Genomic DNA, 24798 nt, shown 5'->3' on the forward strand with positions numbered 1-24798 from the left:
TTGCTTTGCAAGTCATAGGAACTTAAATGATTAGTCAGTTTAGTGCATTGTGCCTTTAGTGCATTGTTAGACAATAACAAATTGTGAATAACATAAAACTTTACTATTTTGTTGTTTGTAAAATGCAGTCTATATACATTGTTTTTACATTTTCTGAAGAAAAAGTAAGTGGTGCTTATCCATGCAAAACTTGCCACAACAATGCTTATTGATTTCCAAGGCATCTAAGATGTTCAGAGTGGTTGTTCGCTAGTATTCTAGGATGATGGCATGATTTTGGTGGTTACTTGATGTTTACTTACAAGATTAAGTGAAAAGTCCATCTCTATGATACTCTAGGGCTGGTTACGCCAGCTGTAAGTTACAACTTAGCCTAGTCGTAAATGGGCACTAAGTTTATGCACTATACTAAATATTTGAGTTTTGTACCATTGAACCATATGTATAAACTAAATATTTATGGAAGCATCCAAACAGCAGTAATGGCTGGAATAATGAGCTCATGTTTTGCCTGACAGATATTAATCCTTCAATTCAATTACATTTGAGAGAAATGTATGTGAATAGCAAAGTTATTTGCAGCTCTTCAGCACAGTGTCAATTTAAACAGTGCACTTTGATTTCTGCAAAGGGGTCTTGGCCCCTAATAATTATTGTTAGTTTTCTTATTATTATTCCTCCCAAATGGAAGTCTATGGCAGCCCTATATATCAACGGAACATAAGAAAATTATGAAATTTAGCACAATTGTAGAGATTGTCAAGAATAATCATTGGACCAATTTTGGAGTCTCTAGAACAAACTCGATAGCGCCACCACCAGTTCAAAAATTCACTTTTGAAATGGCTATAACTTTTGAACCCTTTGTTCTAGAAAAATTCAATTTAGTACACCTGATTCCTCTCTTCATGCATCACATTAAACATCTTACATTAAGACTCCATCCATTACAGTAGTGGCCATTTTGAAAAGTACAATATTCCATTTTTTTATTGCTACTCCTTCAAAATTTGTCCAAAATTTGTCCAATTTTGTCCAAAATTTGATCAGATGATGTTTGGACTGAGCCGCACAGAAATGACTGAACAAATTTTTTTTTTATTCATCTTAACTTAACAAGGTGGACCTAAAATTGGTTCAGAGGCTGTATCTCGGCCAAACTTTGAGCAATCAAAACGCAAATTGGTACGCTTCATCGGAACAGTACACCGGCAAACAACATTTACTTTGCCCCGCCTTCAAACACTTTCGTTGTAGCTGAGACTAAAAGAGTTTGTTTTGTGTTGTTGACATGTCGAGAAGACGCTGTTTTCTGCACTGCGAAGCAAATCCGCTTTCAAATTCAGATATGGTACTGGCCGTTTTGTTTCTGACACGTGCTCTAAGCGGTCGACCAATCACAACAGACTGGGCCATCTGACCAATCAGAGCAGAGCAGGCTCTCGGACAGGAGGGGCTTAGAGAGACCAAATCCTAGATCGGACCGTTTCAGACACTGTGAGAAAAGAGCTGATGCTGCAATGGATATTATGAGAAAATTAAAGTGTTATTTGACCTTGGATGCATGTAAACCTTCACAATAAATTAGGAATGTTTAAAATAGCATAAAAAGGGCACTTTAAAACTTTAAAAATGAACTGGTATTTATAACTATTTAATAATTCCACTTATGGTATGTGACAGTTTTAATCTTAATTTTTACCCTGTTGTTTTTGTAGGTAGTTCTCTTGATGGACTTCCAAACTATGAAGTTGTTCATCCTATCAGAGTGGATTCATCAGGACATTTTTTGTCCAATCATGTGTCCCACCGCGTGAGTCGAATTCGGAGGAGAGAGACGGCAAAAACCAAAGAGAGCCTGGCCCAGGTTTTCTACCATCTGCAGTATGGTGGTCAGGACCTGCACTTTAACCTCACCCTAAACCCTTATCTACTAGCGCCTGGATTCCTCACGGAGCGGAGATACGGTGGCCTGCAAGGGTCTACATTACACAGTCATGGCCATTCTCTCTGCTACTTCCTGGGAGACGTCTGGAGCAGTACACTGATGTGGGGTCAAGCAGCTGTGAGCACCTGCAATGGCCTGGTGAGTCAATAAGCATGTTTGTATTTTGATGTTTCACATTTATTCCAATGGAGAACTGCCAATTTTCTGGCGGGACGAACGTCAGTGACCACTGGCAACAGGATGTAGGCGTGGCCAGCGACGCGACAAAGTTGAAATATGTTTAATGTTGAGATACATTCATATTTCAGTCGAACTGCACCAAAGTTCATTTAGAAACGGAACGAGACCTATCTTTTCAGGGGTCTCGGTCTGCTTCTAAATGAACTCTGATGCTCTTGTTTGTTGCATACAAAGCAAACAAGAGCACCAGATACAAAGAATGACAACAATGATAATCTCAGGCACTGATTATGTGCTTTATTTAATGTAAAAAGAATTTAATGTGAGTTTGAATATCATTTTGCATGACCCTTATAGCTATAGTAACTACATGCTCTTCTGATTGGCTGTGATTTTGGATCGATTTGGTTGTGAGTGCAGTGCGCATGCAGAGAGACTCCGCCCACACGCTCTTCTGATTGGCTGTGATTTTTGATTGATTTGGTTGTGAGTGCAGTGCGCATGCAGAGAGACTCCGCCCACACGCTCTTCTGATTGGCTGTGATTTTTGATTGATTTGGTTGTGAGTGCAGGGCGCTTGCAGAGAGACTCCGCCCAACGCTCTTCTGATTGGCTGTGATTTTTGATTGATTTGGTTGTGAGTGCAGTGCGCATGCAGAGAGACTCCGCCCAACGCTCTTCTGATTGGCTGTGATTTTTTATTTATTTTGGTTGTGAGTGCAGTGCACTTCCAGAGAGACTCCGCCCACACGCTCTTCTGATTGGCTGTGATTTTTTATTTATTTTGGTTGTGAGTGTAATGCGCTTGCAGAGAGACTCCGCCCACACGCTTTTCTGATTGGCTGTGATTTTTGATTGATTTGGTTGTGAGTGCAGTGCGCATGCAGAGAGACTCCGCCCAACGCTCTTCTGATTGGCTGTGATTTTTTAATTTATGTTGGTTGTCAATGCAGTGCACTTCCAGAGAGACTCCGCCCACACGCTCTTCTGATTGGCTGTGATTTTTTATTTATTTTGGTTGTCAATGCAGTGCACTTCCAGAGAGACTCCGCCCACACGCTCTTCTGATTGGCTGTGATTTTTTATTTATTTTGGTTGTCAATGCAGTGCACTTCCAGAGAGACTCCGCCCACACGCTCTTCTGATTGGCTGTGATTTTTTATTTATTTTGGTTGTCAATGCAGTGCACTTCCAGAGAGACTCCGCCCACACGCTCTTCTGATTGGCTGTGATTTTTTTATTTATTTTGGTTGTGAGTGTAGTGTGCTTGCAGAGAGACTCCGCCCACACACTCTTCTGATTGGCTGTGATTTTTGATTGATTTGGTTGTGAGTGCAGAGCGCTTGCAAAGAGACTCCGCCCACACACTCTTCTGATTGGCTGTGATTTTTTTATTTATTTCGGTTGTGAGTGCAGTGCGCTTGCAGAGAGACTCCTCCCACATGCTCTTCTGATTGGCTGTGATTCTTTATTTGTTTTGGTTGTCAATGCAGTGCACTTGCAGAGAGACTCCGCCCACACGCTCTTCTGATTGGCTGTGATTTTTTATTTTGGTTGTGAGTGCAGTGCACTTGCAGAGAGACTCCGCCCACACGCTCTTCTGATTGGCTGTGATTTTTTATTTTGGTTGTGAGTGCAGTGCACTTGCAGAGAGACTCCGCCCACACGCTCTTCTGATTGGCTGTGATTTTTGATTTTGGTTGTGAGTGCAGTGCACTTGCAGAGAGACTCCGCCCACACGCTCTTCTGATTGGCTGTGATTTTTGATTTATTTTGTTTGTGAGTGCAGTGCGCTTGGAGAGACAGTTGCTGCATTCACTCCACTGTGTAATTACCGTCATTTTGAGATGACAACACGTGACGTTATATATTCTGAGCTATTCACGTCCTCGGACTGGGAATTATGCGTTTCTATCAACGCCTAAATGAATCTACAGCGGTCATGTGGTACAGCGACCACGTGGTACACATGGGAGCTTTCAGAGAACTCCAAACTTACAAACTGTAAATACGAGGTGTACAAGGACGTGAACACTTTTTACGAGCCAGAATCTCGTAGTTACAGTAATTACAATATGGCGTGAACGCACCTTCTGTCCTGTAACAGGGACTCAACATTCCTGTAAGTCTCCCTGCGAGTGGGACAGATTTAGAGCAGGGGTGCCCAGTCCTGCTCCTGGAGGGCAACTGTCCTGCAGAGTTTAGCTTCAACCCCAATTAATTAAACACACCTGAACCAGCTAAGGTCTCATTAGGCATACTAGAAACATCCAGGCAGGTGTGTTGAGGCAAGTTGGAGCTAAATTCTGCAGGACAGTGACCCTCAAGGAGCAGGATTGGGCTCCCCTGGGTTAAAGGTCACAGTTAAACCTGTGATTGTTTAGAATGAATGTTGTTTCAGGCCGAACAAAGGATGTTGATACAGCTGATCCAGGTGATCCAGAAAAATGTCCTACTTAGTCTAGACAAAAAGCTTATCCTGTTGTTACATGTTTCTTGATTTGTGTTTCTTGTTTTTGCTATTTGGACTTTTATTTTGAAGTGTGTTTTCTGTTCCCAGTGTTCACATCCTCTTCATTAAGTCTGGCATAACAGATCGATCAGGATAGTCAGTGTGATAGGACCATACTCGTGAGTTTTTGGATCTGGCCTGTCAGGCCGTACCATTCTGTTTAAAATATGTTTAATATTTAGGTCATAACAGTGTTATTTTAGGATCATTGAGATACTATGTTTTTTATTAATATTTAAATTTTAGTTAAAGTTTTAGTAGTTTTGTTGTGTGCTTGTGTATTTTTATTAAACATCTCTATATAGTTTTTATTTCAGTTTTATGTAGTTGTTTTAATAATTTTAGTTATTTAAGTTAAACAATGAAAATGAGAAATGTTGCCTTGGCAACTAGCTGAAATAAAAAACATTTTTTGTATTTTATTTTATTTCAGTCGAGGCTTATTTTATTTTTAGTTTCAGTAGACTATAATGAGTGATAATAATTATGTAATAATAAGTATGTGCCAAAAGTGAATGTGTACCTAAGCCGTTTCATTTTGTGCCATGTTTCTTTGACCTTCTGTTCTCTCTAGACAGGGCTGTTCAAGCTCTCAGAAGAGGAATTCTTCATTAGTCCGCTGGAGACGACACGAGAAGAGTCGGCCCCACGGGCTCACGCCATCTATAAGAGACATGCTGTCCAATCAGAACGCCAGCTGGTGCAGCCTCTGTTTGGGGAGCACACAGCTAACGCGACCTGTGGGGTCAGAGGTGAGACTTTGTGATTTACTATGCTTCCATCCCCCTATTTTTATGCACATTTTGGGATATGGCATAAAAATCTAAAAAACATTTAGAACTTGACTTTCCAAAACGGAGTGCTGAAAAAGCTCTGACAAGTTTATCCTTATCCATCGATCTCATAATATCATGTTCAGCTGACATCTGGGCACGTGCTGACAGTCTTTTTTGCAGCAGGTATGATTTTATTAGGGCTGCCCTCAACTAAAGATTTTTCTAGTCAACTAATAGTCTTTCATTTAAGCGATTAGTAGACTAATTGTACATGTATATTAATAAGCCATATAAATCATAATAATGAGCCTTTAATTGCTATGCCTATAAATAATACATAGTCTAACCAGCGCTCAAGAACACACATAAAGCTTGCACCGGCAAAAGTAATGATTATGCATGTGTCGTGAAAACAGCAAAGAGACTGTCTAAACATTTTAATCATTTATTGATAATGTTTTCTGTGTTTTCTGCGATGCTGACTCGTCATCTCCGCAGTAGTGGACGCGCCTATATGCACGTTTCATATGGATTACATAATCTGAGAATATTTGTTTTCTGCTTGACAATCTCTTGACATTTCAAGCTTTCTATAGATGTATTTTTCATGTCTGTGAGGCATGTATACACTGAGTTTTAGTTTATTTTTGTGATGCGCTCCAGTTCACAGAGACCGAGATGGCAGAAAGTGCATACTGTTTTCTTTATTTTACAAAAGCACAACGTTTTCTTGTCATTGTGAGTTTACACAAATAAAAGTTTGTTGTATTACTCTTATCTGTATGACCAAAAATGGTGGAGTATTTTAACAGTTGTTTCCGCTGTTATCAGGAAAAAATGCAAGTGATCGCACCGGCGCCTGCAGTAAGCACGTTGATTTAGCACATTTATCTAGGTTAACGTTAGAGCGAGCGGCCATGTAAAGTTGCTAGTACTTGGATGTTTTACATGATAAGCCATATTTGAGGTCGATGGATGATAGGTGAACGTTTATCAGCCACAGGTGCGAGATATAAATATAGGCAATCATTAACTTAACGAGTGAGTAATTCAATCATTCAGTCAAATGATTAGTTCAAAACGCAGTCTCCTTCAGTTGCTCGAAGAGGCACAATGGCTGTACTGTAGATTTGTTGAGAGATAGAGCAAAAACAGATTTTAAAAACAGGTTTTAAGTCTAAAATGAAAGTCACCTAACATTAACTTCTTGTTATTGAACTGTTATATAAAATCAATAGGCTATCACATTTGCAGTTGTGCTGATATTCGGGAAAACAGCACATCCTTTTATAAATATTAAAAACCAAGAACTCATAAAGGGACATTTTTGCCCCATATTTCTTAATTTTTTTTTAAATTTTGGTGGCATTTTTGTCCCAAGCCCAGTGATGTTAAGCACAGTTGAAATTAATTTATTATATACGAAAAAGACCCACAATGGATTCTCCTACTGCAGCAACTTCCATTTTTCTTAGTGATAATTGGCAGCAGTTTATCAGGAAGTGAAGATTTTGTCCTCTTCGACTCGCTGGATGCTTTATTCGCAGATGTTTTATGTGATGTTCCAATTTTGCACACAAGTTAAATTCGCAGCTTTGGATGGAAACGCAGCTAATGAGGCTAAATAATTTTGGCCAGATGTCTTTTAAGATTAAATCACATCGTTCACTTCATCCAGTGTGATTTCTGACTCTCTTAAATCCTTTAGGAGAGGCAGAGAAGGTGGAGAGGCAAAGAGAGCGCTGGGAGAGACGGCAACGTCGCAGACGGATTAGACAGCGCTCCATAAGCACTGAGAAGTGGGTAGAGACTCTGGTAGTGGCTGATTCTAAAATGGTGGAGTACCATGGACGCAAAGGAGTTGTGAGCTATGTGCTCTCTGTCATGAATATTGTGAGTAACAGTCCTATCTATAATTCATGGCGAACATCACTATTACTGTTGCTCATATTTTAATTCTGTCATCAATTACTCACTTGCATGTCGTTTCAAACCCAGACGATTTATCCACAAGTAACTGTGTGCAATGTAATCTATAACTGACTGTTATAAAATGCTGGCCACTGATGTCACTGACATTAAATGATAGGCTGAGGTGCCTCAAGTGATCCAAGTTAGCCATTACGCTTTTTCCAATGGTAAGAGCCTCAGACCTGCTCATCTCCCAATAATAAGATAATCTCTGCTTAAATGTGTTGGTGTGACGCATGAAGGAGAACCAAAAAATTATTTTTTTGCGCATCAAGCAAGCATGCCGTTTACCAAATTTCTGAATTACTAACCCTCATGTTGTTCCAAACCTGTGTGCTTTTCTTTATTCAAACACAAAAGATGCTATTTTTAAAAAATGTCTCGGTGTTTTGTTTTTTGTCACTTTTGTGTTCCACAGAAGAAAGTCATACAGGTTTGGAATGACATGAATGTAAACAAATTCATTTTAATTTTGGGGGGAAGTAGCCTTGAACTCTTAAAAGTGCCCTACGGAAGATTTGGCCCTCTAGTGGTTGAGATATAAAACTGGGCAATTCCAGCGTTATGGACGTGACATTTGCAGTCAAAACTTGAAATATAAATTCTCAGAGAATGCATTTAATACCAACATATTGAACCGTCTGTTTATATATTCATAGTCCCTTATTAAAGGAGTCCAGACATTAGAAAAATGTCCGTCTATACAATCGTTTTATATTTTAGATGAGGGAAATATACCTGCGTTACGGACGTGACAAAAAAGTCACCAAGTTTTAGGTGTCAGCATATTTTTTTAGGAATTCTGTGAATTACACTCCGCAAACCAAACGTAATACTGCCCACCAAATGAAGAAGGGTTGGCTCTCCACAGAACATAAAATATTCATTTTATTTTTCGCATTTACCGCTCTGCACCCGGCACAGAAGACTGCTTTAAAACTTTCACAGAGACCTCAAGCGGGAATTTAAACCACCACATGTTGAAATCTGGGATACCAGTATGGTAAGACTGCAGAAATAATCAACCTTATACTAAACTTTATACCCTGTAGGTCTATTGCAAATGGTTATGGATTATTTCTCATGTTGACAAGCGTGTGCGTTGTTCAAGAATCAATTTAGAGACCATGATTTTCCTTCTAACAGAACTGCTTGCTAAAATACATTAACAAATATTAATGTTTATCATAAAGCAGTTTAAAATCGCATGTTTTCCTCACAGTCAGGTGAACCGATTGACACTATTGTCACTCACAATCATGTCAGTTTTATGTTTTGTGTCTAAATGATCGCACGGTTTTCGGCTAGTTTGCATAGTTTAAAGCAAAGTTGTGAGTCAAAATTATCGCTTTTTATTTCAATTTAAAATTATTGCATTATTATTATTATTATTATTATTATTATTATTATTATTTTGTCAGCTTGATTGTGGGATTATGATCAATAGGCTATTCATGTTTTAACCAACAGGTAAAAACGCGACATCCCGAGGGAAGTGTCCTATGAGACACAGTGCTCTTCTGTAAGTTGTACTGTATCATATAGGCCTACCTTCTGATGTTCATATTTCGTTCTGTAACTGGCAAAGACCAGTTAGTGCTAGTGGGTTGCGACCGCGATGCGACCACAAAGGGCACTTTCACTTTCACGATCAAAGGGGCAGGGGCAGGAAATTCCTACATTTCCCCCCGTGATTTGATATGAAGCGTCCATAACGGTCACGACCGTAACCCAGAGCAAAGTAGTGAGATGAACTGTTGATCCTAATAAGCATAAACATAATTTAGCTTTGTATATAAAGTTATTTGTATTTATAATTGTTATATCACATATTTAAAACCTTACGGACGTGACAGAGCACTGAAGCGTCATGACTTCTTAATTCTAGCCCTTATAAATTCAACAGGCAGTGCTGTTATGACAAAATTAGTGTATTTATTTCTCAGGCATGCCTCCATCTCTCTGCACAATGCTTACTGTAAAAATAAAGTTTAAAAAGGGGGGTCTTTGATCCCTTTTTTGAAAGCATGAAATATGGTTGGTTGAAAATTTAATTTAAGCATTGTTGCTTACCTCATATGTTGTGGATAAACAAGGCAATTTTCTTAAAATGTCTGTTAGAGCACATTAATACAGTATATTACGGACCTAAATGGACAACTTAAAAAGGGTTTTTTTCTTTTGGTAAAAACTTTTTTTTTCATGGTAAGGAAGACCTTTGCATGGAATTGCCCAACTGCTAGTTAACTGCGGAGTTACTTGCGGAATTGTTTTGGTAATTACATGAGTTGGGCTTTACAGAGCCCCGCACATAATATTCCCATGACTTCTGCAGTTCAGTTTCAGTTTTATGAATTCCATCTGGTGATTGATTAGATGGCCATAAATTTACTTTGAAGGAGGAACCAGAGCCAAATCTAGAGTAGAGAACAGAATATAGAAGAGAAGGTTCTATATAGAAGCTTAAAGGGTTCTGTCAGGCGCATCATATATAGAACCTTTTAGGGGTTCCAATCGTGGGATCATTTTATGGATTTAGTTTTGAGTTAGTCAAGAACCCAAGGGTTCAATATAGAACCCCATTAAACCTATTTCTAAGCATGTAGAGTCTTGCAGAAGGACACATTTGACTTACCAAACGTTAACCCTAGTTAATTTACATGCATCCGAGGTCACAAAAAACACTGTAATTTTCTCATAATATACATTGCAGCATCAGCTCTTTTCTCACAGTGTCTGAAGCAGTTCATTGAAGATTCGGTCTCTCTAAACCCCTCCTTTCAGAGAGATTCCTCTGCTCTGACTGGTCAAATGGCCCAGTCTTTTGTGATTGGTCGACTGCTTACAGTGCATGTCAGAAAAGCCTGTTACCATATTTGAATTTTGTAACGATGAAACGAACAGAAACAATGGCGTCGGTTTTACCGTATCAGTTCCAGCCCGAGTCTTAATACTTTGGACGTACATCAAAGTGGATTTGCTTTTGCAGTACTGAAAACAGAGTCTTATCGACATGAACAACACAAACCAAACTCTTTCAGTCTCAGCTACAACTACAGTGTTTGAGGGCAGGGCAAAGTAGACGTTGTTCACCAGTAGCCAATGAAGACCATAGGCTGGCATTATGCAAATTTGTTACGATCCTGCACAGATGTGTTACAGAAGTGAGACTGGAATTGCTGATGACATCGAATTCTTTCTTTTGACTAGTCAATAACTTTATTTGTCATACACTTTGATCTTTAAAACTTTGCAGACCTTTTACATTCTCAAACAGCTGTATTACTTTAAGCAACAACATAAAACATCCTAGCATTTTTGTGGCTTCCACTTCTCACATTTTCTTTTATATACACTATCTTTTCAAATACTGTTGTTTGTACTGTTAATCCAGTTTATGTTCATTTCTAAGTAGTGCCAACTTATAATCATAAGATCCAAGTTATGATTAGACTCGTTTCTAAAGTAAATAATAATTTGTCATTCATGTTCCCTCTTAGTTTCCACCTGGTCAGGAACACCCAAAAAAAGAATTCCAAACGTATCCACACTTTTCGTTTATTTTCTTAACTCTGATCCTCATTTCCTTCCTTTAGCTTTCACCTCCCCAAATAGCAACAATGTGCCTTTAAGCAGCTCTAAATCTGTTAGTTGCTCCTGAGTTGAATCCAAGTCAGCTGACCGTGTTACAGATCCAGTCTGTTAGGTACATTTTCCAAAATATACTCTGTATGGTTTGTCTGGCTTCTGTTTTTGAGGAGGGAAAAGTTTTCCATTCCAGACACTTGGTTGGTATTGAAGAACATTCTATAAAGGGGAAACATTCCATTATCCTCAGTTTCCTGTCAGGCAGCTTCTCCCGTCGGTCTGTCCTACTGCTGACAACATGAGTTGGCAGAGGTTTAGGTCTGGCATTATACACTCATTGCTGCTGTATTTGAGTTGTTTTTATGTATTGCTGAACAGGCTGAAGAAGGTAATGATTCAGAACCTAATTTTCAGTTAGACACAAAGCCTGTTTAACTATGTTTAGCTCTGTTAGCTCTGTTTCACATTTTAGTGAGAGCCTTACTGTCTGCTGGCAGCTACATTCTAAAGGTACAGTCACACTTACCATTGTCCGGCAAATTTTTTGCGGGCAAAATCCAGTCATTTCAATAGGAATCCACATGATTTTGTAACTGATTCGCCACGTTGACCAACAGAAAGCAGCTTTATTTGAAACCAAGCTGTGTTTCATACATCACTACTCTCTTAAAAAATAAAGAGAGGCCATTTTTGGAACCTTTCAGCAATCAGTTCTTTTAAAGAACCATTTTGTTTTTCTTAGTGTGAAGAACTTTTTAATATTCTAAAGAACCTTTTGTGGAATGGAAAGGTTCCAAGATGGATGCCAATAAAGAATCTTTACTTTTAAGAGTATTGACAAAGGACATTTTTTTGAGATTTCACCAACATTTTGCGAATGTGACTGCAGCTTATGAAGTTTCTTAACGGATCCTCATGAGGTACTGATTTGGAACATAACCAGCAGAGTTTGTGCTTCACACAGTTAATTGCAGTCGCATTTTCAGCATGATCTAAGCTAACAACATGATATTGCTTCCAACACATGTTAATCTGAAGTGATTTTTCATCAACTGCTAAAAGAGCCCACCCCCAAGTCTCTATGATATTCCGGTCTCTATATAGACTGTGGCTCAGGTCTCTCATTAAATATAAGTCCTAAATAAGTTGATGTGTTTTATCATCCATCAGACATTAGCCTAATTGCTAGGGCTGGGCGGTATATTGAGTTTTTACAATATATCGATAGCTATATTTTTTATAAATGATATAGGATGAGGCAATACCGTTTACATCGATATATGTGCGCATTTGAAAAAACAGCGGAGGACACAGAGTGAGCTGCATAATTCAATTTGTCGTAAACATGAGACATGCTTTAAAGGCTTCAAAATGACTCGTAAGATATAGTTAACACGTAGCTTACCCCGAAAGGTACAGATAGGCCTTCTTGTGCTGTTTAATGTGATGTGGTGTTTTCCTCCGTGCGTAACTTACATTTCACAAGTCTATTCTCTCTTTTCAATCTTATCATTTATTTCTAATATATCTGTAGCCTTCTAACCTAATGCTTGCAGTTTAACACATAAGTGTGTCTTTATAGAAATTTTATAACATATATTATTAACTTTCACTGCTTGGATCCCTAATTACAATGACTAATAAATGCAAGTTTAAAGTTAAATTCATTTGTTTTATATCTCTAACCTGGCTAAATATACCTGCCAGTATATTCCACGCAAGCTTGATCACTGTAAGTGTAACATTAGCACCTGAAACCTGTAAAATATAAAGTTAAGCAGCCTTTGAGTGTGTCGCAGTCTCAAAGATCAGATTAATGTCTGCAGAGGTTGCTTCACCTCAAAAGGACAGAACAGCATCAAAGGTGCTTCATTAATTCACTGGAACATTTTGTAATGAGCACCACAGAAGCATAGAAAATGCCTCTCACATTTCAGACCGCATTTACCTCAAGGAGAGCTTTGATGCGAGAGCAGAACTTCACCTACAGAAGCTCTGTTTGTGCTAATCTCCTTAGTTCAGTATCAGTTTGTCAGTCAATATGAAGTTATTTCTGTGACTTATTTTGGTTACTTCTCTGCATACTGTAGGAATTCCTGGAGCTTCAGCTCCCCTGTCTTTCATCTAAGCCCCTGTAAAGATCTGCGATGAATTCAGCTGTCAGCGCCCTTAAAAGTCTGTGATTATGTGATCTCTCTTCACATTTTCTGAAAACAGCATCTCTGGGATTTCACTCTGAAACCTCCCCTTGCCATTCATTAAAAACTTTAAAACATTAAGTATTATCGTTCCCACCAGATCATAGGCAACAACATAAGGCTCCGCACACAGCTGTCACATACACTATCCATTTCTCTAGCTTTCATCCAAATGCTCTCCGTTCCAGTGAAATCACAAGTTAAACGGCCGATTCTGTCCATTTTTAATGAGTTTTTGAATCAGAATGGATAGATCACTGTAGTAGAAGGGTTGCGATGTTTGTTTGGCTTCAAATCTAGATGGCATTTTAGATGATATTTAAACTATTTACATTTTCATATGTGAGAATGCTTTGTTTTATAGGTGGCAGGATTGTTTCGGGATGCCAGCATCGGAAATGCCATCAACATTGCTGTCGTGCGTCTCATTCTGCTGGAAAAGGATGAGGTAAGTGAGATGACAACACAGCCATGCAAACCCTTGCTCTAAAAATACATAGCAGACGTTCTGAATCAGTGTCAATGCTGCAATGCTGAAAAAATCTGCCAAAAAGCATCAGTTAAACTTGGTGGTGGTAAATTTTCCACTTAGTTGAAAAGAAAACAAAAAATCAGACAAGATGTTGTATTTGATTTGAATCACATACTTAACATTATTATTCTTACAATGTGGCTTAATTTTAAGCCAAAATGTAATTATTTATTTGCTTGCCAAAGCCTATTTTTACTCGCATTTGCTGCCTGGTGAGTTAATTATGGGCCACCTATTGTAATCGTTGGCGTTCTTCTTATTATTATTCTTCCGTTTCCACACTTGAGCCTATGGCAGCCCATAGAACGGTGTGGTAAAAAGTTATGAAATTTGGCACACTGATAGAGGACAGTCTGATATGTCACCATAGCAAATTTGGAGTCTCTAACTCAATCCCTCTTGCGCCACCAACTGTCCAAAGTTGCACTCACGTTTATGCTAATAACTTTTGAACCGTAACGGCTAGAAAAAAAATTCAAATCCTATGACGTCATTTTCCAACATTTTGAATTTTCCAAAAAAACTGGTCTCATTAGATTCAGGGTGACATGCCGAGTTGAATGATACCCAATTTTCCCATATCGGCAATTTTGGCTGTCGGCCATTTTGAATTTTGTACTAAAATTCTGTATTTTGTGAACGCATTAGCGTACCATTACAAAACTCGGTATGGGTCTTCGACACCATGCCCTGACAGTACTCAAAAAGTTTTGCGGCAGCGCCACCTTCTGGTCAAAAGTTATAATGAAATTTACAAAAATGCTAATAACGTTTGACTATATTAACCTATTGTAATGAAAATAGTCAAAATAGATTTCTTGGGTCATGCTGAGAACATAGATACCAATTTTGCCATAGTCGGCCGAACTTCCTGTCCACCATTTTGTTTTTCGTTAGAAAACTACTTTTTCAAGCTCCTCCTAGACCGTTTGTCCGATTTTCACCAAATTTGAGTCCGATCACCTTCATACCATGCCGGCAAAAAGTTATGGATTTTGCGTTTTCGTAAATTGCAGCAACAATTTTGAGGCGTGATGCCAAAATGACTCTGAAGCTGTATCTCTGCCCTGCTTTGCCCTATCGACACCAAACTTTGCATGTTTCGTTGTCACATTACTCTGACCACACCACATCAGTTTGGTCACAGCGACACCTATTGGTCAACTGTGATAAACCTTTCAATCATATTTCGCAATTCCTATTTTCTAATGATTTTTCAGCCAATTTGCCTAAAATCATCTTAAAATGTCATTACTTGCTTGTCGTTGCAGCTGGTCTGATGCTCCCATGCTTGTTCCCGATAATTGCTGCTTGCAGCTATATTTATTATTATTAATAATATTATTATGATATTAGTGACAGGAGTCACTCCTGAAATGGTTTGACATAGTGATAACCATAGAAAGAGTTTGGAATCAAGGCTGCAAACAAGAAACATGAATAAATGCTGTTTATTTGGTCATTTGGTGTTAGTTTCTTCTGTCCAAAATAATATTAATATTAACCCGTGGACCACAGGTCTGTTGAGAACAACTACAGTGAAGAAAGCAGACTTGTCATGACAGAAATTCCCAAGACATCCTTGAGATTTGTTTGCTCCACATCTGGAGAACAGAGACACACATCTCTGATGTGCTTTTAAATGCGTCTTTTAACATCTAGTTGTTCGGTTTGTTTCTGTACACACTACGTAGACTTTATGTAAATATGGTTGTCATCCCTGTAAATAAATGAACTCAAACAAGATTAATCACTCAGAAGAACAGTTTTCAGCTGCTCAGTGTGTTTGTGTCTGGAATCTGTGGGACTGAAGAAGCAGCATGAAGATGCTGTAAATTCTGTGCTGTATTATTAAAGTGATAGTTCACCCAAAAATTAAAATTTTGTCATTACTTACTCAAGTTGTATCAAACATGTATGAGTTTTTTTCTTCTGTTGAATACAAAAGAAGATATTTTAAAGAATTTCGGCAACCAGACAGTTGATGGCACCCATTGACTTCCATAGTATTTTTTTCCAACTGTCTGCTTGCCAACATTCTTTTAATTGCTCTGAACTGATAAACCTGCAAATTAACATGGGCATGTATTCAAATCCTGAAGTCTCTGGGCAGAGGTCATTTTTGAGGTGATTTCTCCATGTGATGTATGCATTAAAGAAATTACTCGCCCTCATGTTCGGTTTATTCACATGTAAACATTGATTGTGAACATGCATAGAGCACATCAAACATGGTAAATGGAAACACAACTGTGCTTGCTTGATGTGAGGAGGGAACAAACTTCACTGGTTCTTGTGGAATAGCGATAGTGTCTCTTCAGAAGACTTGAAGCTGTGGTTTTGGGAAACACTGAATCTTTGATCTATGTTGGTAACGACAGAACTTGTGACCGTAGTTAGCTAACAATGCTTTTAAGAAATGGGCTCCAGATCGAGCCATGTGCTCAAATATGCCTTCTTCAAATAAGCACATGATAATCAATTTATAAATTGTAATCTGTAAATGCCACAGACAACCAAATATAGAAAGATTTTCCTTAAAATTTTGCCTTTTTTTTTGCATTGAGGTTACAATCACATTTGCATATTACTATATGCAAACCCCCCATTTTCACCTTATAAAGTGAATACATATTAAAGTTGTATTATTACTTTTATAAACTCTCATTCTACAACATCATACCTTCAATAAAATAAAAGTCCACACAAGTTTAATAATTAAACTGTATTTCTTCTTTAAACTCAATTATTATATTTCCTACTTCATGGATGCAAATACAGTTTTCCTTTATGTATTTAATACTTTCATTTATTATCAGGAGGATCTGAAAATCACCCATCATGCAGACAACAGCCTGAACAGCTTCTGTAAGTGGCAGAAAGGCATTAATATGAAGGACGACGATCATCCAGTCCATCATGATGTGGCTGTCCTGATTACTAGGTACACGTGGCCTAACTGTAACCAGTTTTACATCTCTCTTTACATATATAATACATGCGTTAACCCTTTTCTGTGACACAGGAAGGACATTTGTGCCGCCATCAATAAGCCTTGTGAGACATTGGGACTGTCTCATGTGGCTGGAATGTGTCAACCTCATCGCAGCTGCAGCATCAATGAAGACACGGGCCTGACTCTGGCGTTCACAGTAGCTCATGAGCTCGGACACAAGTAAGTCCTAGAATACAGATTACATATGTTTCAAATGTTCCAAATTTTTTGATTAAAGCCGGCACGAAACGGAAGTTGCGATAATCTTTTCTTCTCTATTGTGACGTATATCCCAGTGAAACGGCTTCTGATTTCATGGTGACTTTAAATGTTTTATCTATTGCTTTTTACACATTGATGGAATTTCCATTTATATATATTTTTATCATCCATTAATTCAGGGGTTCCCACTTTTTTTTTTTTTTTGTCAGCCAAACCCTTTATAAACATAAAATATTTATATGAAATATCCCCTTGTCAGATTTCTGTTGTTTTGGTTTAGTTTTATGTTTCCAGTTCCTGAGTCTTCCTAGTTGACTTGTGCTGCTTCCGAAATCGAATACTTCCCTACTATATAGTATGCAAAAATATATAGTATGCAGTATGCCGAAAGAGTAGTGTGTCCGAATACATAGTATTTGAAAAACTGTAGACAAATTACCTAAATCTTCCGGCAAGATTCTGAAGTGTGCATACGATGGACACTTTGCTATCCCATGAGGAGACAGGAGAGGATTTATGAATAAAGGTGAAGCGACGCAACTGACGCTGGTAGGTCACATGATAATGACAACATGGCGGATGTAGTAGTCATACTATGTAGAGTGTCCTTTTTAATGGCGTGAAGTAAATTCCATTTCAAATGTAGTACCTACTCAGTACACGATAAGTCAACTAAGGGAAATAAACACAGGAACTGGAAACTCAAAACAGAACATAAACTTGACACCCCTGAGATTTTAAGTTAATGTTTCAGTCATTTAATGACACACGTGGTCTTCTGATGTTGGTTAATGGTCACATGATATAGGCTACAAGTAAAAATAAAATATTGAATATTTTTCAGTTTTCTTATTTTGGTTGTTTATATTTTACAATATTTATATTTAGGGCTGCACATATATTGGGCTTGTTATTGTTGTTTTAACTAAAATTATAAAAATGAAGATATAAATATATTACTATTGTAAATTATAATTGCCCTGTAAAATAAAAAAAAATATTTTATAATTTTAGGCCTAATAATTTATTTTTTTTTACACTGCAAGCTACAATTCTAATATTTATGTCTTAAATTATTCACTTTCAAACGTTCAAATCTTTTTAAAAGTTTTTATTTTGCTGAATTACTGGTAAAATCCTGTAAACTTCCACAGAAAAGTTGAAAATTGTGTAAATAAAGTGAACCTGGTGAAGTGAAACATGCAGTGCAACAGATTATATATATATATATATATATATATATTTAGTTAAATCGCAACCTTTGATTTTATAGTCTCACTAAGCTTTATTTTAATTTTACATTCAATTTAATTATTAGCTTTTCATCAACTCCTGATTCCCCTGAATTTCCTTCACAAACACCCAACAAGCAAAACCCTGCGTTAATTCATTGATGGATAATTAATTAATGAATAGTCTTTTTTTTTTTAATTATCCAAAAAAAAAAAAAGAAAGAAATTAATGCATACTGTAGACACATCTGACTACAAAACTCCTTTAGATCAAAAGGTTTCCAAGAACACAAGTAATAATGTAATATAACACTGTATGTAATATTACACTGAACCATCATCTCAAACATCTATTTTGTAAATAATTCAAGTGTAACCATAACCAAATACTGTTATTAAACCCTTTCAATTATAATTTAGGTGCTACCTATTGCATTACAATATTATCAAACTATAGCAATACTCTGATAATAGACAAGAAATGTACAGTTTTACACCATCATGCTGATGACGTTTCTTTAGCCATCTATCAGTCCTGCTGCCTGAGCTACTGTAGTGAATCCACCCTTACTTACAGTCGATACACACACAAACTGACTCCTGATTCTTTTCTCGCTAAAACTGGACACAGTGTTGCATATGTAAATTGCTTATTTTGTGTGGCTCTCAAAGTCAAGGTGTCTTTGATGAAACATGCATTAGTTCTGTGGCATTTACACACACTTTACTGGAGGCAGTATGAGGCCATCACACACTAAATATTCTCTCACATTTTTCTTCAGTAGAAGTTTTTTTTTTTTTTTTTTTTTTTTACTTCAGTATTTTTTTTTTTTTTTTTTACATCTTTCTGGTTCCAATTACAGTTTCAGGAATTTTAGCCAGCATCTCTCCAGCTATATTTCATTCAGATCTGTTTGATTCATTGTGTGTAGTTTCCTTCAAGATAATGTGAAATAGTTTTTAAGACAGTAAGTGTTTGTTCCAGACCATTATGTAAATGAGGACTGCCTGAAAATGACTTCTGAAGCCTAATGGATGTATAGGAGCAGAAACTGGGATTTTATTTCTCTTCAACGAAGCGTTTCCATTAAATGACAGCCTGCCGTATTAGAGACTTGTGCTCAGACTTAGAGTTTGTTTGATCTCGTGCCGTTTGGTCTGCCGCACATGCCTTTTAAAAATGTTTGTGGTCACACCACATCCAAACATAAACAATGATATCATGATAAACAGTCGAGCGCAGCGGGACTCAAAAACAGCAGCTTGACGGCCCAGTGAGGGTCTCTAGTGAACTGTGTTCTAGACTGCTGTTGTTGAGACAGCAGGCTTCGTGATGTATGGGAAAATGAGAATTTCCACAATGTACATTTTAAGAAATGTTCAAACCAAGCTGTAGCAACAACATCTGTACACTCTAAAAAATGCTGGGTTAAAAACAACCCAAATTGGTTTAAATATGGACAAACCCAGCGATTTGGTTGTTTTGACCCAGTGGTTGGGTTAAATATGGACAAACCCAGCGTTTAGGTTGTTTTGACCCAGCGGTTGGGTTAAATATGGACAAACCCAGAGTTTAGGTTGTTTTGACCCAGCGGTTGGGTTAAATATGGACAAACCCAGCGATTGGGTTGTTTTGACCCAGTGGTTGGGTTAAATATGGACAAACCCAGCGTTTAGGTTGTTTTGACCCAGCGGTTGGGTTAAATATGGACAAACCCAGAGTTTAGGTTGTTTTGACCCAGCGGTTGGGTTAAATATGGACAAACCCAGCGATTGGGTTGTTTTGAATCAGAGGTTGGGTTAAATACGGACAAACCCAGCATTTGGGTTGTTTTGACCCAGCGGTTGGGTTAAATGTGGAGAAACCCAGCGAGTGGGTTGTTTTGACCCGGCAGTTGGGTTAAATGTTTGACCAACCTGCTGGCCAGTTTTATTTAACTCAACTATTGATTAAAAATTACTATATGGCTGGCTTAAAATGAATCCAAAATAGGTTGGGTTAAATATGGACAAACCCAGTGACTGGGTTGTTTTCACCCAGCGGTTAGGTTAAATATGGATAAACCCAGCGATTGGGTTGTTTTGACCCAGCGGTTGGGTTAAATATGGACAAGCCCAGCGATTGGGTTGTTTTGACCCAGCGGTTGGGTTAAATATGGACAAGCCCAGCAATTGGGTTGTTTTGACCCAGCGGTTGGGTTAAAGATGGATAAACCCAGTGATTGGGTTGTTTTGACCCAGCGGTTGGGTTAAATATGGACAAACCCAGCGATTGGGTTGTTTTGACCCAGTGGTTGGGTTAAATATGGACAAACCCAGCGTTTAGGTTGTTTTGACCCAGCGGTTGGGTTAAATATGGACAAACCCAGAGTTTAGGTTGTTTTGACCCAGCGGTTGGGTTAAATATGGACAAACCCAGCGATTGGGTTGTTTTGACCCAGTGGTTGGGTTAAATATGGACAAACCCAGCGTTTAGGTTGTTTTGACCCAGCGGTTGGGTTAAATATGGACAAACCCAGAGTTTAGGTTGTTTTGACCCAGCGGTTGGGTTAAATATGGACAAACCCAGCGATTGGGTTGTTTTGAATCAGAGGTTGGGTTAAATACGGACAAACCCAGCATTTGGGTTGTTTTGACCCAGCGGTTGGGTTAAATGTGGAGAAACCCAGCGAGTGGGTTGTTTTGACCCGGCAGTTGGGTTAAATGTTTGACCAACCTGCTGGCCAGTTTTATTTAACTCAACTATTGATTAAAAATTACTATATGGCTGGCTTAAAATGAATCCAAAATAGGTTGGGTTAAATATGGACAAACCCAGTGACTGGGTTGTTTTCACCCAGCGGTTGGGTTAAATATGGATAAACCCAGCGATTGGGTTGTTTTGACCCAGCGGTTGGGTTAAATATGGACAAGCCCAGCGATTGGGTTGTTTTGACCCAGCGGTTGGGTTAAATATGGACAAACCCAGTGATTTGGTTGTTTTGACCCAGCGGTTGGGTTAAATATGGACAAGCCCAGCAATTGGGTTGTTTTGACCCAGCGGTTGGGTTAAAGATGGATAAACCCAGTGATTGGGTTGTTTTGACCCAGAGGTTGGGTTAAATATGGACAAACCCAGCGATTTGGTTGTTTTGACCCAGCAGTTGGGTTAAATTTTTGACCCAAGCTGCTGGGTAGTTTTATTTAACTCAACTATTGAATAAAGATTACTATATGGCTGGCTTAAAATTAACCCAAAAAAGGTTGGAAATAAAAAATCAGACATTGCCTCTAAATATGTGCCTGATTTTCCAACCTATTTTGGGTTCATTTTAAGCCAGCCATATAGTAATCTTTATTCAATAGTTGAGTTAAATAAAACTACCCAGCAGCTTGGGTCAAAACAAACCAATTGCTGGGTTTGTCCATATTTAACCCAACTGGGTTATTTTTAATCCAGCATTTTTAGAGTGTAACATGCTGTCGATTATAACAGAAAATTATTTTGACTCGCCCGGCCCCTCCATTTGTAAAAATACACAGGTAGTAATGCACTTATAATGCTATATATATATATATATATATATATATATATATATATATATAACTTATAACTATTATAAAGTCTATGGGGCAAGTTTAAACCGGAGATGTGAGGCTCCTGTTTTTGTTAAGCATTTGGCCAAAATGAGGGGATATTTGTTTTTAATGACCCTACAAGTTCGATTAAACCATCAAAAAATTAAAAACTTTAAATATGAGGGAAGAACAAAACTCTAAAATTGGCTAAAATAAAATGCCTAGAAACACAAAAAAGCATACATTGACTACAGCATAATCAGTTATTAATATTTTATAGGTTCTCTCTTGTTTTTGCATGTGTTCTTCATTTCTTTGTATGACAGTCTGACCAAATATTATGCCACACAATTTGTGATTCCAAACACAGCTACACGATATGCTTACAAAACTTTAACAAATGTGAATAATATTTTAATAAAGGGTAAAGATGTCAATTTTGCTATGCCGGGCATCACTTTTAGCCACTACTGTACATTAGTTGTTTTGAAAAGAAGTGTGTACTTTTCTATATGAATAAACTGCATATTTAATGTCATTTCTGTTGGTGGAATTTGCTCCATGTAAAGTTAATGGTACACTGTTTTACATATTACTATAGTAATAACAGTAAATTATACATAATTACAAGCAACTAAACCCCAATATTACTCAGTATTTTTTGTAACACTGTAACAAAGACACCTTAAAATAAAGTGTATGTAAAGATAGATAGATAGATAGAATTTTTAGAACTTATATTAATTTTGTATGTGGTTCTGTATCATCAATGAGGATGTTATCTGAAACGGAGATATAAGACATACAGTATCCTGCAAGGGCATAATGTCACACTATGTGTCTGTACATTGTCTGAAAAAAAAAAAAAAAGTTCATGTCTTCAGCCAATGTTCTTTAATGGTATTTAGCTTTACTTTAGTAACCAAGCAACCATGTGCATTACAAACAACTTATGAATAACAAGCCCATTCTTCATTGTACACAATGGTCACTCTGGTTTGCAGGTGTGATAACTACTTATCAGTTCAGTTTCCATACAGTTGTTGTAACTGAATACATTTACACTACACTCTTTCAATACACTGGAGGGACACACAGGGACAAGGACATGATGAAAACATAATATTAAAGGTACACTATGTAACTTTTGGCCCTGTAGCAGTTAAAAAACAAAACTGCATGTTGTGGAAGAACATTGTTTTGGTTGTGCTTCGGTTCTGTGCGACTGTGTGGATGAATATGTTACATTCAGTACTTAAAAGATAAAACCAGTTTAGATGGAAAGGATCTCAAACTGACTAGCTGAAGCTGTTACTGTAGCTTTAACCATTAATATTCACAGTACTTCCCTGACAATAAATTCCAGCACAGCGCTACAACAACTCATAATGACCCTTCACGATAGATAATGCTACACAGTGAACTCCGTTAGAGAGCTACATATGGCAATTTATCTGTTCAATAAATTAACTTACTCACCTGAGGTATAATAAAAACATTAACTAATGTTAACAAATGAGATCTTATTGTAAAGTGTTACCAGTTAAACATGAAGAAATCCCCTCTCTCCACCACTACTCCTGCCCTAATTTGTTTGAACCTGATGTGAAATATGGCAGAAAGCCAGTCTAGCAATGTCCTTTCACCCTCTCAGTGTCCGATTTGCTCTTATGCCACAGCTTTGGGATTCAGCATGATGGGAACGGCAATGACTGTGAGCCCATTGGGAAAAGGCCTTTCGTCATGTCTCCACAGCTTCTGTACGGAACCTCTCCACCCAACTGGTCTCGCTGCAGCCGGGAATACATCACCCGCTTCCTCGAGTGAGTTATACTTTTCTCTCTTTTTTTTTTTTTTTACTTGTCACTTATTTGTTATATTTGCCCTTCTGTATGCACAGGCATAGTAGAGAGATGGTAGGAAGTAAAAAATAAAAAGGTAATTTTATCTCTTTTTATCTCACAATTCTGACTTTTTCTTGCAATTACGAGATATAAAGTCAGAATTGTGAGTTAGAAAGTCAGAATTGCATGATATAAAGTCAGAATTGTGAGTTATAAACTCGCAATTGTGTGTTAAAATGTCCATTTGTGAGTAAAAAAGTCAGAATTGCATGATAAAAATGTGCAATTGCGAGAAAAAAGTCCAAATTGCGACTATATCTCGTAATTCTGACTTTATAACATGCAATTCTGATTTTATATCACGCAATCTTGACTTTATAACTCGCAATTGTGAGTTTAAATCTCTCAGTTGTGAGAAAAAAGTCAGAATTGGGAGATAAAAAGTTGCAATTATCTTTTTTTTTTTAATTTAGTGGCGGAAACAAGCTTCCATAGTATAGAGACAATCATGGAAAACTGCCTGAAAAAGTCAATGAAATTAAAAAAATGTTAACGTTGTGAAATTTTTTGGAAGTTCAACAGTCATTAAATTTGTTTAGTTTTGCTCAAGTAGAGCTAGAAATTGCTCTTTGAGTGTGCCATCTTTATATACATCCCATATATACTGTATATAAAATCCCACAGGATTTTGTGAGACCATGTTGACCTTGATTTTGTACATTTTTAAAGTTAAATTCATCAGTCTGGTGCACTTCAAAATTAAGAGCTCCAATCCATGTTGAGTGTGCAAATTGAACAAAGAAAAAAGCCCTATCAAACCTGCCACTTACCCGTATCCCACCTCAATAGCACAAGTGTTTTCTAATACAACATCAACACAATAAATACATTGTACCTAACAATCATTATTATTGTTATTTGTTTAAGTACATAGTAGTTAAAGACACCTAATCTAAAGTGTGACTCATTTTTGTTACCATAAAAGCCTTCCTTCATTCTCAGTTATTTTAGCAAAAATGTGGAATGAATAACTGTAGCATAAAATGGCCAGTTTTGTATGATTGCTCAAATTTTCTCAATTTTACGCTTAAGGAAAGTTAATGGAGTTCATTGGAACCCTTCTTGGCAGCAACTGCCATCGGGAGCTTTATCAGTCTCTTACCCTCTCAACAAGCTGGCTCTGTCCTTCTCGACCTTTGCAAGTGTGTGCTGCCAAAGGCAATGTGAATGGCTGAGATTTCC

The 24798-nt window shown here is 37.6% G+C and overlaps 1 protein-coding gene across 3 annotated transcripts in view; it reads left to right on the top strand.

Annotated features, from left to right (window-relative positions):
• LOC127516138 (A disintegrin and metalloproteinase with thrombospondin motifs 7) overlaps positions 1–24798 on the top strand; it is an 83218-nt gene that overhangs the window by 2943 nt on the left and 55477 nt on the right. For all 3 annotated transcript variants that reach the window (XR_007930938.1, XM_051900483.1, XM_051900486.1), the window contains exons 2-8: positions 1719–2086; positions 5215–5392; positions 7125–7309; positions 13538–13621; positions 16525–16649; positions 16731–16880; positions 23392–23535. Coding sequence is in view for 2 of the 3 variants with exons in the window: in XM_051900483.1 (XP_051756443.1) it covers positions 1719–2086; positions 5215–5392; positions 7125–7309; positions 13538–13621; positions 16525–16649; positions 16731–16880; positions 23392–23535 (1234 nt within the window). In the remaining variant the exon portion in view is untranslated. The remainder of the gene's footprint in view (positions 1–1718; positions 2087–5214; positions 5393–7124; positions 7310–13537; positions 13622–16524; positions 16650–16730; positions 16881–23391; positions 23536–24798) is intronic.

Source organism: Ctenopharyngodon idella, chromosome 7 (assembly GCF_019924925.1).
Source record: "Ctenopharyngodon idella isolate HZGC_01 chromosome 7, HZGC01, whole genome shotgun sequence".
NCBI classification, from domain to species: domain Eukaryota; kingdom Metazoa; phylum Chordata; class Actinopteri; order Cypriniformes; family Xenocyprididae; genus Ctenopharyngodon; species Ctenopharyngodon idella.